The sequence below is a fragment of the Mauremys mutica genome, chromosome 7 (assembly GCF_020497125.1).
Source record: "Mauremys mutica isolate MM-2020 ecotype Southern chromosome 7, ASM2049712v1, whole genome shotgun sequence".
NCBI classification, from domain to species: Eukaryota; Metazoa; Chordata; order Testudines; family Geoemydidae; genus Mauremys; species Mauremys mutica.
In genome coordinates, this window is record NC_059078.1 from 119,326,353 (window position 1) to 119,346,163 (window position 19,811).

General features: G+C 42.7%; 1 protein-coding gene across 4 annotated transcripts in view; it reads left to right on the forward strand.

Moving 5' to 3' along the window:
• Positions 1-942: 942 nt before the first annotated feature.
• GPAM (glycerol-3-phosphate acyltransferase, mitochondrial) overlaps positions 943-19,811 on the forward strand; it is a 48,273-nt gene continuing 29,404 nt past the window's right edge. Inside the window, exons 1-7 of one of the 4 annotated variants that reach the window (XM_045025212.1) lie at positions 943-1,030; positions 4,403-4,531; positions 6,436-6,567; positions 8,004-8,077; positions 12,845-12,958; positions 18,271-18,414; positions 19,034-19,130. In XM_045025212.1, the coding sequence (XP_044881147.1) occupies positions 4,406-4,531; positions 6,436-6,567; positions 8,004-8,077; positions 12,845-12,958; positions 18,271-18,414; positions 19,034-19,130 (687 nt within the window). In that variant the 5' untranslated portion in view covers positions 943-1,030; positions 4,403-4,405. Of the gene's footprint in view, positions 1,031-4,402; positions 4,532-4,977; positions 5,107-5,144; positions 5,382-5,666; positions 5,717-6,435; positions 6,568-8,003; positions 8,078-12,698; positions 12,755-12,844; positions 12,959-18,270; positions 18,415-19,033; positions 19,131-19,811 lie in introns of those variants that run through there. The other 3 variants (XM_045025213.1, XM_045025214.1, XM_045025216.1) reach the window with 3 other exon arrangements.

Here is a 19,811-nt window from a genome sequence, read left to right on the forward strand (position 1 = left end):
GGGTTGGAAGTGCAGTAACAGGCGGGGGTCAGTGCGGGGCTGGAGATCCTGGGTCTGCCTAGGGGGCAGAGTTAGAGGAGGGGTGTCTCTGTGTATGTGTGGGGGTGATGCTGCAAGGAGGGGCTGGGGTACCTGGGGGTGCGGGGTTAGAGGAGGGTGTCCGTGTGTGGGGAGTTGATGCTGCAGGGAGGGGCTGGGGGGAGGGTTAGACTAGAGGAGGGTGTCCCTGTGTGTGGGGGGGTTGATGCTGCTGGGGGTGCCGGGGGGGGCGGGGTTAGAGGTCGGTGTCCCGGGGAGGGGGGGGTTGATGCTGCAGGGAGGGGCTGGGGGTTCCTGGGGGGCGGGGTTAGAGGAGGGTGTCCGTGTGTGGGGGGTTGATGCTGCAGGGAGGGGCTGGGGGGCGGGGTTAGACTAGAGGAGGGTGTCCCGGGGAGGGGGGTTGATGCTGCAGGGAGGGGTGCTAGGGGTTCCTGGGGGGCGGGGTTAGAGGCGAGTGTCCCAGGGAGGGGCTGGGGGTGCCTGGGGGGACGGGGTTAGAGGAGGGTGTCCCGGGGAGGGGGGTTGATGCTGCAGGGAGGGGCTGGGGGGCGGGGTTAGACTAGAGGAGGGTGTCCCTGTGTGGGGGGGTTGATGCTGCTGGGGGTTCCTGGGGGGCGGGGTTAGAGGTGGGTGTCCCGGGGAGGGGGGTTGATGCTGCAGGGAGGGGCTAGGGGTGCCTGGGGGCGGGGTTAGAGGAGGGTGTCCCGGGGAGGGGGGTTGATGCTGCAGGGAGGGGCTAGGAGTGCCTGGGGGCGGGGTTAGAGGTGGGTGTCCCGGGGAGGGGGGTTGATGCTGCAGGGAGGGGCTGGGGGTGACTGGGGGGCGGGGTTAGAGGAGGGGGAGGGGCCGGCGTGCGCTCCGCACCATGGAGACGGGCGCTCAGGAATTGCGTCAGGCCCGCGCCCCCGCCGCCAGTCCTCGTGCCAGGCTCTGACAGAGTCTCTGGCGCGGCCGCCGCCGGGAGCGTGCGCAGGAGCCGGGGCCCAGACCCGTGAGTCGCGGGGCGGGGGAGGCTGGGAGCCGGAGTCGGCGAGCTGCAAGCTGCAAGGCGGGCGGTGTGTGCGGGGCCCCGCTGCAGGGTGAGGGGGAAGGTTTCTAAACCGGCAGGAGGGGGCGGGGTAATAACGGGGGCGCAGAGGTAGTAGTGTGGGGGTCCCGGGGAGGATGGTGGAGGTAGTTGGAGGGAGGGTGCAGAGGGACTGGTGGGGGTGTGGCACAAGGGAATAGTGTGGGGGGTTGCAGAGGTGGGGGCAGGGTGACACAAGGGAATAGTGTGGGGGGTTGCAGAGGTGGGGGGCAGTGTGGCACAAGGGAATAGTGTGGGGGGTTGCAGAGGTGGGGGCAGTGTGGCACAAGGGAATAGTGTGGGGGGTTGCAGAGGTGGGGGCAGTGTGGCACAAGGGAATAGTGTGGGGGGTTGCAGAGGTGGGGGCAGTGTGGCACTAGGGAAAAGTTTGGGGGGTTGCAGAGGTGGGGGGCAGTGTGACACAAGGGAATAGTGTGGGGGGTTGCAGAGGTGGGGGCAGGGTGACACAAGGGAATAGTGTGGGGGGTTGCAGAGGTGGGGGCAGTGTGGCACAAGGGAATAGTGTGGGGGGTTGCAGAGGTGGGGGCAGTGTGGCACAAGGGAATAGTGTGGGGGGTTGCAGAGGTGGGGGGCAGTGTGGCACAAGGGAATAGTGGGCGGGGCTTGCAGAGGTGGGGGCAGTGTGGCACAAGGGAATAGTGTGGGGGGTTTGCATAGGTGGGGGCAGTGTGACACAAGGGAATAGTGTGGGGGGTTGCAGAGGTGGGGGGCAGTGTGGCACAAGGGAATAGTGTGGGGGGTTGCAGAGGTGGGGGCAGTGTGGCACAAGGGAATAGTGTGGGGGGTTGCAGAGGTGGGGGCAGGGTGACACAAGGGAATAGTGTGGGGGGTTGCAGAGGTGGGGGCAGGGTGACACAAGGGAATAGTGTGGGGGGTTGCAGAGGTGGGGGCAGGGTGACACAAGGGAATAATGTGGGGGGTTGCAGAGGTGGGGGCAGTGTGACACAAGGGAATAATGTGGGGGGTTGCAGAGGTGGGGGCAGTGTGGCACAAGGGAATAGTGTGGGTGGGGGCACGGATGATAGTGTGTAGTGGCTGTGGGGGATGCATGCTGGGGGTAGAGGCAGGGGGTATAGTGTGTGGGGTGGGGAGGGGTGAGTGGAGGTGGCACAGGGGTCCTAGTGTGGGGGTCCCAGGGAGGATGGGGGGAGGGTACAGAGGGAGTAACATGGGTGGGGTTGTGTGGTACAAGGGAATAGCGTGAGTGGGAGCATGGGGGATAGTGTGTGTGTAGTGGGTGTGGGGGATGCATGCTGGGGGTAGAGGCATGGAGGTATAGTGTGTAGGGTGCAGGGGAAGTTAGTGTGTATTGGAGGGGGGCGGTTATGGGTTGCTTCTGCCTTTCCTGTAGGGCTGGAATGGGATGAAGCATTCAGTGAGCTGCAGAGATTCAAGCTGTACTCCGTATTGAAGATTGGAATTAGATGCTAGGAGCCTTATTAAGATTGGTTTCTTTTTGCCCTCTCATGCACCTTTTTGCTCACTCCATTCCAGACTAATGGAGCCACAAACGTTTATTGCATCTTGTGATTCTGTCATAGCTGTTGCCCAACTCCACCTGAGCTTCAGTAGGACAGTGCAGTTTCATTGCCAGTATGGTCTGCTCTTCCTCTGACATTGCCTCTGTGTGAGCTCAGCGCAGTCCCCTTGGCAATGTGCCCCCCTATTGCTCAGGGACGTTCTACACCACATACTTGTGCTCAGCGTTTGTATTTTTATTTTTGGCAGATCATCTGAGTCTGCTGTGTATTTTTACGCCTTGCTGATTCACATTAGATTGACATATTTATTGAAGCTGGTTCAAGGCATAAGCTGTTCAATGGGGTTTAGGTGCTGGAAGAATTTTTTTTTCTCTGTAGATTTATGTATGAAATTTCCATTTCTTTTTATATCCAGTGTTTGACTTCAAGTGGTTGTGTGTGCACACAAATGTGGCCAAGGTGACCCAGAAGTGAATTAGGGGACATACCTTTCTGAATATGTATGAGCATCGTATTTGTATTTATGGGCTACTTAGCGTATTAGTGTGCTTAAGACCCAGTAAAGCAAAAGGCAAATAAAGTCCATGAACCTGCAATGATTTATTCATGTGTAACTTTTTGTACTCACAATGTGTAAAGTTAAGCATGTGAATAAATCTTTTCAGGATTGGGGCCAAAGGGCCTAATCCTGTAAAATGCCCAAGTTTAAAATTTTCATTGAAGTTGAGAATTTTGTGTGTGGAGTGATTGCAGGATGGGTCCAGGGTTGACTGGTTGTTTAGAATCATAGAAATGTAGGGCTTAAAGGGACTGCTAGACTTCATCTAGTCCATTTCCCTGTGCTGAGGCTGATTGATTGCCTGGGATGGAGATTAAATGAAGTAAAATTTTGGATTAGTGATTTTAGTCTTTGAGCCTGCAAACATTTATAGACAAGAATAAGCCCATTGAGTTCAGTGGAGAGTACTCCTATATGTATTTGCAGGATCTGGGCTTTAAAATATTTCTCTGTGGTAATAAATGAAAGAATCAGCCACTCTTATACATTTATATTCAATATATCCAGTATTATTTTATGAAATATAACTCACAGTTTGTAGTGAATACTACTACTTGATTTCAAAATGTCTGTCTTGTGCAAGTGTTCATTGTAACACTTCTTTTAATGCTTTTGACTTCTTGGCTTATTAATCTTTCATGGGGTGATATTAACTGAATTTATTATATTGATGAAGAAATAGTCTATTTAAAAAGTATTATCTTAATGCAGGCTTCTCCCATGCAACATGGACTTGTGTTGGATTTTTAATATTGTTTATTGCATGCCAGTAATGAGTTTGGAATTATACATGCACATATAGTATGAACCTTGCCCCAAGGAGTTTTAAATCTAGTTTGGACACTTAGTCTAGCTCAGACACATGGAATACACTGGCTGATGGTGCAAGGAGAAAACATTTCTGAAAGACTTTATGGAAGAAAGATGTCCCCCAGAGACAACTGATAAAAGAGGAATGTTGTATAGTATAAGAGGAGTGTGAGTAACTTCTAGAGCAGAGGTATCCTTTGGGTTAGTACAAGGCAATGTGGGCAAGGTGTTAATGGGTCTCTTCATCTAGACGTACTGAGCACGCTATTTTGTCCATTTACTGTGTTGGTACAGCTGCTTGTACCAAAACCCGAGAGAGTCAACCAGGAATTTTGCGAGAGATGCATTGATACAGGAAGCCAATTTATGATTAATTATTTAAAATTGTTAATTACCCTTCACAAAAATACACATTTTACCTTTTAGCCCATGGTCTTAAATTTGTCCTGTGTCATGGATGAGGCTGCTTTGTCCCTTGGAACAATAGATGTTTCCTATTTGTCCTCTTCAGTAGAATATGCTGTCACTAGATGTAAGCACTCTAGTGAAGAATGGGTAAGTAAAAATATGGACATCAGTCCTCAAGATTTGCTTTATTTTTCCTTAAAGTATAAAATGGAATTTTCTTTTCTTTTTTCTTTTCTTTTCGTGAGGAGTGAGGATAAGAATTTTATCTCCTATGTACATTACACAATTTCTTCCAGTACTTGGCTTAGACGTTGGTGATGAACCAAGAGTATAATGCTGTGGCAGAGGCCGGCATTGCTAGGCAGTAGAATGCCTTCATTTTGTCAGGCGTAGAAAGAAATGGTGTTAATGTCCTTAGAGCCTCATAGTATATTTATTAATAATTGGATATAGCTCTTGAAATGGTTTCTTAGAAGAGCTGGAGGGAGCTTGGTGGACATTAATAGAGAGGCTATTGCAGTTGTACAGGATGCTGTGGAAAAGGATTCAGGATTTGGAATATACAAAGTGGGTAGCGAACAGAGTAGGTTGGGAGGAGCATAAGGAGCAATATGGGTGTAGGAGAAGATGATGTAGCAATGTAGGCAGGGTGGAATTGTGCAGTTCTCTAAAGATGAGGAGTTTGAACGTGGAACTTGATACGGAAGAAGAGTTGGAAAATGGTCAGAGTTGAGAGAGAGGATGGGGGCAGGGGGCAGGCTGCAGCAATTGAGACAAGATCATGATAATGGGGATAATGGCATGCACAAGATGGAAAGGAAGGGAATTTGATAGAGAAAGTAGTAACAGGTTTTAGCAAGGGCCTAAATGTGAGGGTTTTGACATCAAGGTTTTGAGCTGGGATGGTGACCGTTTGGTTGTGGTATTGGTAATAGATGGGATTGGTGAAGGGACAGCATTTTGATGCTTATTTCGTTTCTGAAAAAATTTCTTTAGGGTAGGAACATTAGTCAATTCATGCTATTACCTGTTGAACATTTCAATTTTTAATATGAACTTCTGCCTTGCTTTTGACTTTCTGGTTGTTTCTGAATGATGTGGTTTTCTAGCTGAGTGTATGATAACCCATCTTTAGGATTTCTAACATTTATGCTGCTTTGAAGGTACTGGCTGCAGTCTGCTTTGCTCCCCTTTCATGTATCATTTTTAACATATTTGGGCTTATTTTGTTTTTTTCTCTTTTGGGTTATATGGCTGTCCTTTTATATCAATGTTATATCAGATGATTTTGTAATTCCATTGAGTACAATGGTCCTGAGCCAGCATCCACAGGCAAGTAATATTCCCATTGATTTCAGTGGGAATTATGCATGTTTAACCATGTCGCTACTGTAGTTAAGAATGCCATGGCATTGTTTTTCTAATTAATCATAAAAAAGAAAACAGCTTTCTTGTTATTGATTTCCTGTACTTGGGAATCTTTAAAAATCAGCATGAGGAGGTAGTTATTTTTGCATATTACTTTGCATGTGGTTGTTGAAACATAACCTATAAGGACTGTAGAGTTGAAGTTCTTATATAGTCAGTCATCTTACAATTTTACAAGGACATTGTCCGTCAAGTAATTAAAATTCAAATTTCCTTGCTTACATTATGAACATCCCTAAATTATTAAAATGAAATCTGATTTACTGTTCACTATACTTTCTGTTAACTTTTTACACTTCTCTCATTTCTGAACATGAAAATACACTGGTTAATTTCTCATCTGTTTCTAGTTAGCTTAATATCAGTTTCATTTTCAGCTTTGCAAGCATCAGTGCAATAATGCAGCGTTAGGGAAGTAAACAGTGCAGCAGAATATAGGGTGTTTTGTTTGTATTAGTTGGAATTTTAGAAAAAAAATTTATGGAAACATTTCTATTGGCCTTAGGTTTAAAAAAAATAAGTGGTGCCTGGTGGTAGCCTTAAAATCTTTAAATTCTCAATAGTGGATAATTGTGTCATTTTTTTGTGTGTCTTCACACTGAGGTGTGGTGTCGTTTTCCTAGGGAGAGTGCAATTCGAGGCCTACTGTCTTCCGATCTGCGACTTTAAAATGGAAAAAATGGAAGGAGACACTACTGAGCAGAAAAAGGCCATTTGTGGGGCGCTGTTGCTACATGTGTACTCCTCAAAGCCGGGTAAGAAGATTATGAACTGGATTATGTTTGACAATAAGAAGTAGAAACATGATTACAATGTATGGCTTTTCAATAGTTTCCTCACTTTCAAAATTAAGGTCACAATGTTGTTAATCTGTACAGGCAGGCTGATTGTTACTTCTCTTTTGTTTGCTTGATAGTTAAGATTACCTTTCCCAAAACATTATGATAACATTTGGAGATGAAAAAGACCTTTTGTGATGTCTTGTCTGACTTCCAGGGCAGAATTACCTGCACTAAATTCTGTTTGAGAGTTTGGTGAAAAACTCATTTGCTGTGCAAGATTATTTAAAATACATGTTGTTGATGTAAATTTAATACTCATGAAAGGTATTAATCTCCCAAAATGAAATTTTAATGTCTCCTCTGTATCCATAGAATGATTACAGTCTGGCCATTGGTCTTGAAAGCTTCTTGTATTCTCCAATATGCTTCTCCATTGACATGAAGGAACCACATGTAGGTTTGAGAAGACAATGGTGTTTTCAGACCCAGACAATTCTTGGCTTGTCTGCTTAACCATGGCAACAAGAAGTGCCAGTTAGAGTAGTTTTTGTGATTTTTTTTTTTTGTCAATTGGGAGCAGTATCAAGATGCTCAAGTAACAGATGGTCTGCAAGATGACTTTAAAGTGTTCAGCCAGACTTTTTAACTATAGTGAATGAGCTCCCTTTGAAGGTGTGATTGTGTGAAATGGCACATTTTTACTTGTCAGATATGTACTCTATCTTTATTTGATTGTATTTCATAGATTCACAGTGTTCAAGGCCAGAAGGGACCATTAGATTATCTGATTCTAGTCTGACCTCCTTACATTTTATCCAGCTATTACTGTAGTGAGGCCAGTAACTTGTATTTGTCTTTAATAAGTATTTGTTGACGTCAGTGACAAAAGAACACTTTTTCTTCTGTTGACTCCTATTTTCTGGTATTCTATAACACCCATTGCTTTCCCATTTAAGAGATTAGACCGGTTAAACCAGTTTGGATTAAACTAACCTTTCTTTTGTTTTTCTGTGGTTTTTCACTGATTTTCAGTGTTACCACAGTGTTACCACAGTGTTTTTTCAGTAAAAAGTGAGGGTTACTTATACCCATGCTCATTACATTTCCTGATCCTCATCCACTTCCAAGGGGGAGGCACTGTTGAGTTTTCTAGGTGCAGTAAAGTATCGTGGATGAACCGAATGTGCCTGGGCAAAGGTCTGGGAGATAGGGCCTCCTGAGTTTAAATCCCAGCGCTAGTACTGATTTATTCTGTAGTCAAGAACAAGTCACATAACACCTCTGCCACTTTATCTTCATATATGAAGAGGGAAAAACAATTTACATTATTATTAATGTGAAGGAATGACTCTTCTTATATAAGAGAGAAGCTTTCCAATTATTTCTTTTCTCTCCTTTTGTTTTGGTAGGATAAACTTTTCAATGCTAGTATTCCTTCTTTGGGCCTGCGCAATGTCATCTATATCAATGAAACACACACAAGGTAAGTTAAACTATTTCCAGCATAATTAATTACATTTTCTTTGTCTTTCTAACTTAGTGGATCTCTTGGCAGAGAAATCACCAAGAAAGATTTAACCTCTTCCTGAGGCATAGAATGCTTTCTTGGTATGCTTGAATCTGTGTGAATTTATAGCAACAATAAAACCTGTCTTTTTTTGGCACGCTGTTAACTACAGACTGTGTGTGTAAACTGGTTGTATACTTCAGAGCAGTCCCAAGGTTGTCTAGCTACATTGGCTGCATACAAGGAGTGTGAAGATGGCACCTAGTTTGCATAATGTAAAGCAGATTTCAATTTCCTTTGACCGTAAGACATTGGGGTGTGAGTCACAGTGTGCATGCCCCACAGATATTGATCTGAATGGCTAGGCACGCATCCCTGTATTAAAGATGAGAGCAGCAATAGATTAAAGGTGAAAGTGGCTGTTGCATCCTTGAGTTGACTGTGTGACTGCATGCTGCATTGTGGCATTTGCTTACACTTTGGCCACTGTTGGTATACATAGGATAATAGCAGTTATAGGTTGAGCCTGTCCTTCCATGATAGCAAAGTACAGCTCTTTGATACGTGTGTTTCAGGTATTTAACTGGATAATGCATTTTTGTTCCATTTTTATAGTTTTGTCTTAGGGTAATGATACTCTCATTTTGAAGTAAATGAAAAATGTTTCTGTGGCCTGCCTGCCTGCAAAGTTGATTCTCCTGATATCATAATTAACATAAGATTCTGTAGTATTCATTGTAGATTCAGAACAAACAGGGACAGGCTAGTAGACAAGGAAACGAGCCAAAAATGTCTGAGTGAAAGAAAGACAGTGTTGTGCTGTACTTGAGAGAGAGGATAGGCCTGGAGGTTAATACTGGAGACTATTGTCTATTGATATAATTGATTATTTTGTGTGTGTAATCAGTGGTCTACAATACTGAAAAATATCTGAAATTCCATTTAAAATAAAAAAAAAATTAGGTCAAATCCTTGAGTGGTCTCGATAGCTCAGGGTTATGTAATACAGGAATGTAAAACCAATTGATTCATTGAACCATTTTCCCGTAAACAACAAAATGTGTTTAACTCATAGTGTAGTTGTAGTGAACATGTAAATGATTTTTTTTGGGGTCCCATATTTAATCTCTCAATAACTTTCATACCACATTTGCTCATTTTCAAAATCAAAAAAGTGATTTTTCTAACTGCTAGTGAACAGTGACTGTATTCACTGATTTTAATGAATGTTTGTAGTTCAGCCTACCACTTTAAGTTCCTTTGGAACTCCTTAATGAATACCATCCAGTAACAACTTATTCCTTTATCATTTTATTTCAGCCCCTCTTCCTTTTGACAGTGTAGCATTTCCCTTGAATTTAGTATTCTACTGAAATGGAAATCTCAGCCAATCTGATTCGAAGGATGCTAGACAGTTACTGATTCCTAACTACAGTTTTTCCCACAGAAAATCCTTGTGCTCTAATTGGTTGCAGGTATCTAATTTACATAATATACAGTTTATCCCTATGTATACAGTATGCAATTTCCTCTACTGTCTGATGGCCATTTCCCATTTAGAGAGTAGAGATTTGTATGATTATTTATTTCTAAGCCTCATAGTGAATGTGCCAATATTTGACAGGCTTTTGTAATATTTCTGTTCTGATCTGTTGATGTACTCACAATTACTAAGTTGTTTGATAGCAACAAATTTCCCTTCTCAACTTTGCCCTTAAAATTAATTAGGATTGGGCATATGACTGGTCCAAAAATAATTGGTCAATTGACTTGTTAAATATTATCAATTAAGGTAAAAATGGTCAAATATTTTAAAGTGCTAATTTATTAGAACAGTAAGACAAAAGAGTAAGACTTTATGGTCTACAGTAGGCTTAGCATTATATATATATACCCACTCACTCTATGCCTAATTTTTTAAAAAAGGTTACTTGTGTTTCATATTTTTCTGAGTAAAAATAACTCAATGAAATGAAGTTCTAAAAAATTAAAGAATGGCACCATGATGCAATCAGAAATGTAGGCTGCTGATCAGGGCTTTCTTGGTGGAATATTTGACAATATTTGACCATGGTGAAATATGTGGTCAGTTGACATTATTTGACCAGTCAATTGACCATCTTGCCAAGCCTAAGATGAATTTAAAAAGGAAAAGCAATGAAAATGGGGTTGCCAAACAACTGAGAAAAAATGCTTTAAAAGATATAAAAAAAAACCCTTTAACCTATTTTCTTTTTTTCCTTGTCCACAGTTTAGCAAGGCTTTTATCTCCAAAATAACTGTTTGCAAATTCCTATAATTGTTATATGCCTGTTTGCATTGCATGTACATTAAAACAAAACAAAATACCTTGTTAAATATTATAGGAGGAGGTGGCAGGGACCTCTATCTTTAGGTTGCCTGACACTTTCCTTTATAAAAGGTTCTTGAAATCTGTTTTTGGAAGCTGGACCACATCCATATACTTTGGAACAGGATTTTGAAATTTGCTAGAGGAAAACTCTGGGGTCAGAGAAGTGCCTTTTCTTTATCCCATGAAATTCCATTCAGGTTTGACTGTGAGAAGCTTGTGAAAATCACCATTTCTATTCTACAGCAAAATTTGGGCACGATGGCAAATTTAAAAAGTGAACATGAATGGTCTAATTTGTGGCCTCTGTCTCGGTGGTGCCAGAGCACCAGAAACACTATGCGCTGGCAACCGCAGGAGCTGTCAGCCTTTCTGGTAGATAGTCAGAAGACTGGGTTGGACCCTGCGAACAACCCTCCCTCTCATAGCCGAGCACGTAGCCCCTGTGCTCACATCCTCCCTCTTTTTTGGGGGCACCACATCGGGAAGGAGTTCCCCCTATCACCTGGAAGGAAGTGGGGAAGAGAGAGGTTAGGATCCCCTTGACCCTGCCCCTTGTCCACCAGGATAACAGCCTTCTCCTGCTGCCATCTAGTTCAATCACTCTTGTAGCTCAAGTTGTGCTGCACTGCTGAAGGTGAAAGCTTCATATCCTGCTGACAGTGCATGAAGGGGTAGGATTATTACAGCTGCACATAATTTAATTTGTTTTTACCATTTTTCTTTATTTAAGAAAACCTACAACAATGAAAATCAAACCCCCACTTCTAGGACATTACATCCATGTCTGTGTAAAAGAACATTATGAAGTTGTAAAGGTGATTGCTTCTGAGTTAGGGAATGCTAGGTTAGGTTGCCCATGAACTTTAATTCTGCCTCTTGTACCTCATTAATATGATACAGTCTTTAATTATATGAATGCAGGATCCTTGTCTCATTCACTTCAGAGGAAAGATGGTGCCCATGGAGTGGATGAGGGCTGTGTAGTGAATGTGGCTGTTTGGAAGATCCCAGCCTCCAAGATGGGGCTAAATGAGTCAGGGAATTTCAGGAAGAGAGAGGATGATTTTGTGGTTAAGGAAGTTGAATGCCGCCTTAAAGACTGGATTCTGTCCCTTCCTCTGCTTATGTGTTGCTGGGCAACCTGCTTAACTGTCCACTAACTGTGTGTTTCTCATTTTTTTTTGGTGCCAAACTTGAGCTACCTGGAGCCTGATATGCAAAAGTGCTGAGCAGCTGATGATGATAGGAACTGTAGATTCTCAGCACTTGGGGGTTATTTGCATGTAGTGTTAATATATGGTAGTTGTTCTAGGAAGGAGAGATTTTTTGATCTGTGTGAAGGGAAAAGAATTAGGAGAATGGAGGAGGAGAGGAGAGGATCAGAAGGGCTAAAATAATGACTGTCCTGCAAATGCTCGCACATGTGAGGAGCCCAAATGACTACTTGTTGGGACTGCCAGTGCATGTAATTATGATGTGTATAAGTTTTGGCAGGATCAGGGCCAAGGTGCATAAAATGTAAGACGAGGCCTTTGAAAATTTTTGAGAGCAGAAAAGAGAGGCATGAGGTTTGTCTACACATGTGAAGGTTTAATTGCAGGATGGATAGACATATCTGTGCTAGTTTTACTCTAGGTAGTGGGATAACGGTAGTGGTGAGGATGCAGCACCATGGATCCTGGTGCGGACCTGCAGTCTGAATTCATACCAAGACTTCTTCGTGGGGCTGTAATGGAGCAGGCCTACCTGTGCTTGAATCACATCTTCAGCTGCAATTTGGATGTATCCAAATTGTGTGTTGTGTTATCCCTTGGACAATTCCGGCTAGGATTTTCAAAGGCACTTATGGGAGTTAAGTGCCCAAATTCTATTGAATTCTGGTTGAGGATTGACACCTGACTCAAGCAACTTTGAAAAATCTCAGCCTCGATCTTTTTATAAAAAGCTGACAAATGTTAGTTGGATTTATGCTGCTCACAGCAAGGTCACTGATTTGTTTAAAACTTGGCTCTGTGTGAATTGGGCAGACAGCCGAAATGTATGTAAGTTCTGAGATGTAACCAAGGAGAATACCAGTAGATATGTTCTTCTGTAGCAATTTTTTTATGATTGTGCGAAAATGTTGTGACGCCAATGTCCCATAAGTTTGTTGCTTTGGTTTGGGTTTCCTTCCCACGTAGCTTGTAATATGTATATATTTTGTCCGTAACACTGTTAATTTTCTGATGTATTAGAAAATACAGAAGCTATTTGGTAGCTGTTCAAAGAATTTTACCTACTTTTGTAACCTTTTATTGGATGTATGTGAATGTTTGACAATAAAATTATTCTTTTACAAGTTGACAATGTTTTGGGGACACATTTTGATAATTAACTTTCTTATGTTGTAGGTACAGAGGGTGGCTGGCAAGACGGCTCTGTTATGTTCTTTTTGTGCAAGAACGAGATGTGCATAAGAGTATGTTTGCCAGCAATGTGACAGAAAATGTGTTGAACAGCAGCAGGTAAGATGTGCTAAATAAGCCAACATTGTGTTTTTGTGTCTGTTTCCAGTTTCATGCATAATATTACCTTTTAATCAAAAATTGTTACAGAATGACAACACAGCAAATTCAGAAAGCTAGAATATTTAGAATAATAGATGGAACAGTATCTGTATTACAGCCCATTCCTCAAATTTAAGCCAGATAACTTTTGTATAGAATAGTTATGGGAGGGTGGGGTTTTTACATTTCAGCCTCCATATCTTTGGAGTGACTGCTGGAACAGATACAATAAACTTAATATTAAGGGCTTGTCTGCATGGGACATTAGTGCATAGCAAGCTGGTGTGCTATAGGTTCACGTTAACATCCCGTGTGGACAAGCCCTGAGTATAATAAACTATTATGGAGCCCTTTGCAGCTTTTGGTACCAGGTTCATAGTAGAGCTATATAACTAGGGCCCTATCAAATTCACGGTCCATTACGGTCAATTTCACAGCCATAGGATTTGAAAATTGGTAAATTTTACATTTTCAGATGTTTAAATCTGAAATTTCACAGTGTTGTAACTGTGGGGGTCTGGACCCAAAAGGGGATTGGGGTCTGTGTCACAAACCTGTTGTAGGGGGCTCATGGGATTGCCACCCTCACTTCTGTGCTGCCTTCCAAGCTGGACTCAGAAGGCAGCAACTGTGGAGCTTCCTATAGCCGCAGAAGGTTCCCAGAGGTGGAGGTGGGTCTGATCTCCCCCATGCTGCTGGGAGTGGCATAGCCAGGGGCTCCTAGCTGCTAGTCCTGGCTGCCCTGGGGAGGGACAAGACTTGCTCTTCCTCTGCACGGCTGCTCTTGGTGCCTCTCCTGCTTGCAGAAAGCTCTGCAACACCCCCTTTCACTTCTTGCCCACATTGCTCCGTAGAGGGAGGGATTACTGTACAGGGTGCACCCCCCCACTTCCAGATGCAATTATTAGCTTGTTTCAATAAAATAAAGGACACATGAACTTGACAGGATTTATTGATTGACACTTTACAGCAGCAAATAACACTCAGGGCTCAACTCCCTGATTGGTAGATACAGGCATCTGAGACACTTTAGTATGGTAGTGAGCTCAACTGGTAGCTTCAAACTTGAGAACCACAGCCTTAAGATCTCTCTCTCTCACTCTCACACACACACGTACATACGTACGTTCTGGTTTCAAATGTCATTTATTGAATGTCAGCATGGAGCATCTAGCAACAGTGTCTTTCTTCATTCCCTGTCTCTGTACTGAACACCTGCCTGTGTTTAGACACTGCTCTCTCTGCATCCCTGGAGTTCGTTGGAATTGTCAGACAGTGCCAAGCCTGCCTTGCAAGATGGGGGATTCTGCCTTCCACTGAGTTCCAAAACTGTAGCACAGGCAAACTACAGTCCAGGTCTTTCACAATAGTTTTGTGAGCAGGCATCTCCAGCTTACTGTTCATATCAAAGCCAGGGATTGCATTAAGCAAGGTTAAATCCACCAACAACAGGTGTGTTTGTGCATGGTCAAAAATATACACTGCTTTTAGGAACCCTGCTGCAAGTTGTTGAAACTTTTGAGCCATTTTTGCTACATCACTTGACTCTTCCCCATAGCAGTAGTTATTGTCTGAGCTTCTTTGCTATTTAAGAAAACACCTGCTGAGCACTGGCATTTAACTCAGCATTGTCAGAGTAATTTTCGTTTGCCTGTGCTTTAGCCCAGAACAGTACATCCATTACTTTGTTGTACGCTTGGTGGATTGTGACATGTTGAGATTCAAACCAAGTGATTAAGTTCATGAGTCCTATGGCATTCTTGGCAACGAACTGAACTTCCTCATTCAGCTGAGCATCATTTAGAAGGGTTGACAGTTCTGTTAAAACCTACATTTTTGGTGTAAGTGTCAGCTCTTCTGAGACTAACTCAGAGGAGTACTTCAGGTGAGCTGTATGGTTTTGTACAGCCCAAAACCAGGAGTTCCAACGAGTCATTACTGGCTCTTGGGGCAGTGCAATTCTTTGTTGCCCAATTTCAGTCATTTCAGTTGTGTTTGCAATGTGCTGCCTTTATCAAAGTTTGCAGCTAGGGCAGTGTTTGAAGATTTTTTTAATGTAGCTGACCAGTTTCTCAGCTTTACCAAACTCACATCTCCACAGCTCCCAGACAAGAGAGATTATATGTGCATTACCTCTAATATGGGCAGTATTTGGCATTAGACATTGGAGAACCAATCTGAAAGATTTTGTCATGTAAGTTGCATTGGTGGGAGGGATAGCTCAGTGGTTTGAGCTATTGGCCTGCTAAACCCAGGGTTGTGAGTTCAGTCCTTGAGGGGGCCACTTAGCGATCTGGGGCAAAATCAGTACTTGGTCTTGCTAGTGAAGGCAGGGGGCTGGACTCAGTGACCTTTTGGGATCCCTTCCAGTTCTATGAGAGAGAGAGAGAGAGATACCTAACAGATACAGTGCAAACTTTGACAAAGTATTTTAAGACAGTTTTAATTATCGCTTGGGAAACTGTAGTTTAGTTCAAAGCATCCAAATAAATGCAGTCAGCCAACATTGTTGTTAGCTTTCCTGTCAGTATATCTTTGGCCTTGTCAGAAATAAAATCAAACCAAACATGCAGTACCTAGTTGTCTTGCTCATCTGTGGACTCATCCAAAATAATTGCAAAAGACTCTTTGGATGGTAGTCCTGTCATAGCTTATTTGCACTTTGTAAGCAACCGACATTTTGTACGTTCCGTTGAATGAACTCACGCAGCTTTGGGTGATTGTGTTTATCCAATGGCATATTAACACTTGCAAATGCATCCACCTAAATGTCAAGTCTTGGAGCTCTCTGTCACCTTCTTAAAAAGAGAAGAAATGTGTTTTTTTTTTAATTTTTTGTTTACCAGTAATGCACTATCTGCAGCCCTCTTTCTGCTTTGATGGGTTTCTGAGTCTGTGGTGCTGAACCATTGCCCGGCATGTGTGATCCAACGAAACATTGCAGCTTGTACAAAATAGTTTGTCACCATCAGCATGTAGAATTTGGTCTCCAAATCCTTTCACAGGATCCGCTGCAGTAATCACTTTTGAGGTTTTTGTTTTACTTTGGACAATCAATTTACAGTAATTGCACATGGCTTTTTATAGACAGTCAATTGAGATCACTACACTGCAAAACCTCCCCAGTGTTCATTTCTTCCAGTCAGTGAGTTGAGCCCTGTGTGTGATTTGCTGCTCTAAAGTGTCAATGTCCCCTCCCCAGGCAGCTGCAAAGGGAGGGGGACAGGAAGCAAGTGGGGTGGAGGTGGTGTGGAGCTCTCTGCATTTGGGAGAGATGCTCTTTCCCTGCAGGGCTGTTCTTGGGTAAGTGCTGTCCTGCCCCCTCAGCCCTGCCTGGACTAGCAGCTAGGAGCTGGGGTGCTCCCAGCAGCACAGGGAAGATCGGACCCAACTCTGTCCCAGAGCGTCCTGCAGCAGGGGGAGGCACCCGAGGTGGGTCTGGTCTCTTCCCTCTCCCCTCCTCCCCCGAGTAGCTGTGCAAGGGATGGCTGAGTCTCATAGACTTTAAGGTCAGAAGGGACCATTATGATCATCTAGTCTGACCTCCTGCACAATGCAGGCCACAGAATCTCACCCACCCACTCCTGTAACAAACCCCTAACCTATGTCTGAGTTATTGAAGTCCTTAAATTGTGGTTTGAAGACCTCAAGCTGCAGAGTATCCTCCAGTCCTGTCCCTCCCCAGCCCAACTGGAGCTAGGAACCTTGTTGGCTGCGGGGGTCCTAGCATCAGGGGGAAATTGGATTTCATGGGGAAGGGCTTATTTCATGGTCTGTGGCGCGTTTTTTTTACGGCCGTGAAATTGGTAGGGCCCTATTTATAGCTTTCCAGCTAATAATGAATGATCAGCTGAGATGATCGTAAGCTGAAAAATTTAAAAATAATAGGAAAGTGGCATTTCACATAACAGTCTGGAGCAATCTAGATCAAAGTTCATAATGTGTCAGATATTCTTAGTGTAACTGGAATGAAGGCTTGTAAAAGGGGAAACGTTCATTGTATTCTAATCCCCAAGAACTACTTTCATGGAATTTGTTCTGAATTTTTGGGAAGGATCTTTTAGAGATAATTCTCTTCGGTCTCCGATAATATACTCCAAATGAAAGATCAAGCTAATTGTTAACTCAGGATTTGTTCCCCTCTAGTACTATAACTGGATTAAAAAGAAGCAAAAGAAACTCTACACCACATTCACTCTTTCAGTCCAATTCTGCAAAAGGCTTAGCATGTTTTACTCCCCTTGAAATCAGTGGGAGTGCTCAGCACTTTCCAGGGTTGGGCCGTACCTGAGAAATTTTTTTGAAGTACAAGACAGGTTGTTGGGTGATTAGTGTTCTGTTGCCACAGATTTGCTGTGTGATCTTGGACAAGTACGGAAGCTCACTTAGTTCCTTAATCTCTTGCTTCATTTCCCCCTTCTCCCCCCCCCCCCCCATTAAAGCGAACCTATTTCACTGATTTTTGTGAAGTTTGATTAATATTTGTAAAGCACTTTGGGAACCTAACATGGCACGTGCTCTAGAAGTGTAAACTATTAACTGCATGAATCTTTCAGTTAAGATAAGTGGAGTTTGCTAAATCAGTAAAAACGAAAAATAGAAATATTGTCTTTTTATTTAATTACAGATTTTTTAAAAAAATCTCTGCACAAAACAAGAGGCAACCATAATAGGCCCTACTTCTTCTATCAAGAGGTGGATCTACAGTTTATGCGCTCAGTCTGTAGTAGCTTTTTGAGCTAATGTTTATAGTTGGATTCCTAATTCACTCAGTTTCTGAGCCGACTTCCATAATATCCAGGAATACTTGCACAAATTTAAGGAATGCTTTGATCAGCCATTGATCTGAGAGCTCTCAGACCCTTGCTTATAAAATTTTATATTCCATAGATGTGTTGTTAGAATGGAGAAACTTATTAAAGGCCAGCACTTGCCATACTCTGTCAAGAGTTAACTTTGATAGCCAGTGATATTTGCCTCTGTATTTATAACTTTTAATATGTATCTGCAAATCATTGACCAGCTGATACCAGTTTACCTGTGGATTGGTCCATTTCATTTTACAAGTATTTAACCAAAACTTAGATGACCATTGAATTTCAGTGTATGGCAAATGAAACACAAAGCATGTTGATCTACGTTTCCTTTCATCTTCAAACTTACTATGATAGTTATACCATAGATTTGCCCTAGTTCATTCCTTCTAGCAACTGTCAATAAGCTGTACTCATTTGTTACAGAACTGTCTTGTGTTTTATTTTTAAAATCAGAGTGCAGAAAGCCATTGTAGAGGAGGCTTCTGTATTAAGTGCTGCAGGTACTCAGCCAGACCTCAAGGCCATCAGCAAAGTGAAGAAAAAAGCTAGAAGGATTCTCCAAGAAATGGTAGCAAACATCTCACCTGCTTTGATCAGGTAATAAAAATAGTTCACCAAACTATGGTTATGTTTCCCTAGCATCGGGGGAAGGATCCCCAGTCTTTGCCCTTATACATGAGCACAGCAGTCACTTCCTGCCTAAGATTACTATTTTAATGCTGACCCTAATGCCACCCCAAAACACGAGGGTTATAGGTTTTAGCCTTAAAAATGAAGTGTAATCATACTCTCATATTTGAACACGAAGAATCTGTGGGCTTTCAAGTTGCAAATAGTATGATAAAATATACTTTTTTTTTTTCTGAATTAAGCTGCTTGCTATCAGCCCAAAGGTACCCTCTATTGTTTTTGCCTAAATCAGCTTAAGCATCTTGCTGCAGTAACTTACCATCATTAGTCCATTTAACAATATTTTTCTTTAGTTATGAATCTTAAGATAGGAATGGTCAAATTTCATGCTTCAGTGTGCAAGCTGATCACTAGAGATGTTAGGAAGGAATTCTCCCTGATTATGCCCACAACAACTCCACTGACCAGCTGGTGTTGCAAACTCTACATCTCTGTGTGACAGTATTGGTTATAAAAGCAATACAACAGGAAGGCCACTTTGAATGAAACTTAAACTTCTCTTGGGTTTAACATTTTTCACCCTTAGGTTGACTGGTTGGGTGTTACTGAAATTATTTAACAGCTTCTTTTGGAACATTCAGATCCACAAAGGCCAATTGGAGATGGTCAAAGCAGCCACCAAGGTAAGAAAATTACATAAACTCTTAAGACATGGGGAAACTTCTGATGGTTTTTTCACTGTAAATCAGGAGTGACTCCATTGAAGTCAATGAAGTTATACCAGTCTAAATGACATCAGAATCAGGCCCCAGTTCAGATCCTATTCTGTACAGCAGCCCCATTTCTATTAGATAATCCTAGATACACCTCTACCCCGATATAACGCTGTCCTTGGGAGCCAAAAAATATTACCATGTTATAGGTGAAACAGCGTTACATTGAACTTGCTTTGATCTGCTGAAGCGCACAGCCCTGCCCCCCCCGAGCACTGCTTTACTGCATTATATCCGAATTCGTGTTATATTGGACTGTGTTATATCGGGGTAGAGGTGTACTATAGATATTTGTGCTCTTTCCGCTGTGTGTTCTCATCACTCTAAAAGACCAAGCCAAGTTCTGGTTTTGTTTCAAGTTTCAGGATCATTTTTTAGTGTTATGTCTGATGTGACCCACTGTAGAATGTTTTCCTTCTCCTCCCCCAGGCTGATACAGCTGCAGGCTAATATATGTATAAAAAGTTTAGTAATTTATTTAGACTTCACGGAATAACCTGGTCTTCATACTTGTTTGCAAAGTGCCTCACCTACTGCTTGCTTATTTATTTAAATTTATTATAAGCATCCTTTCAAGTTCTGCCAGTCTCC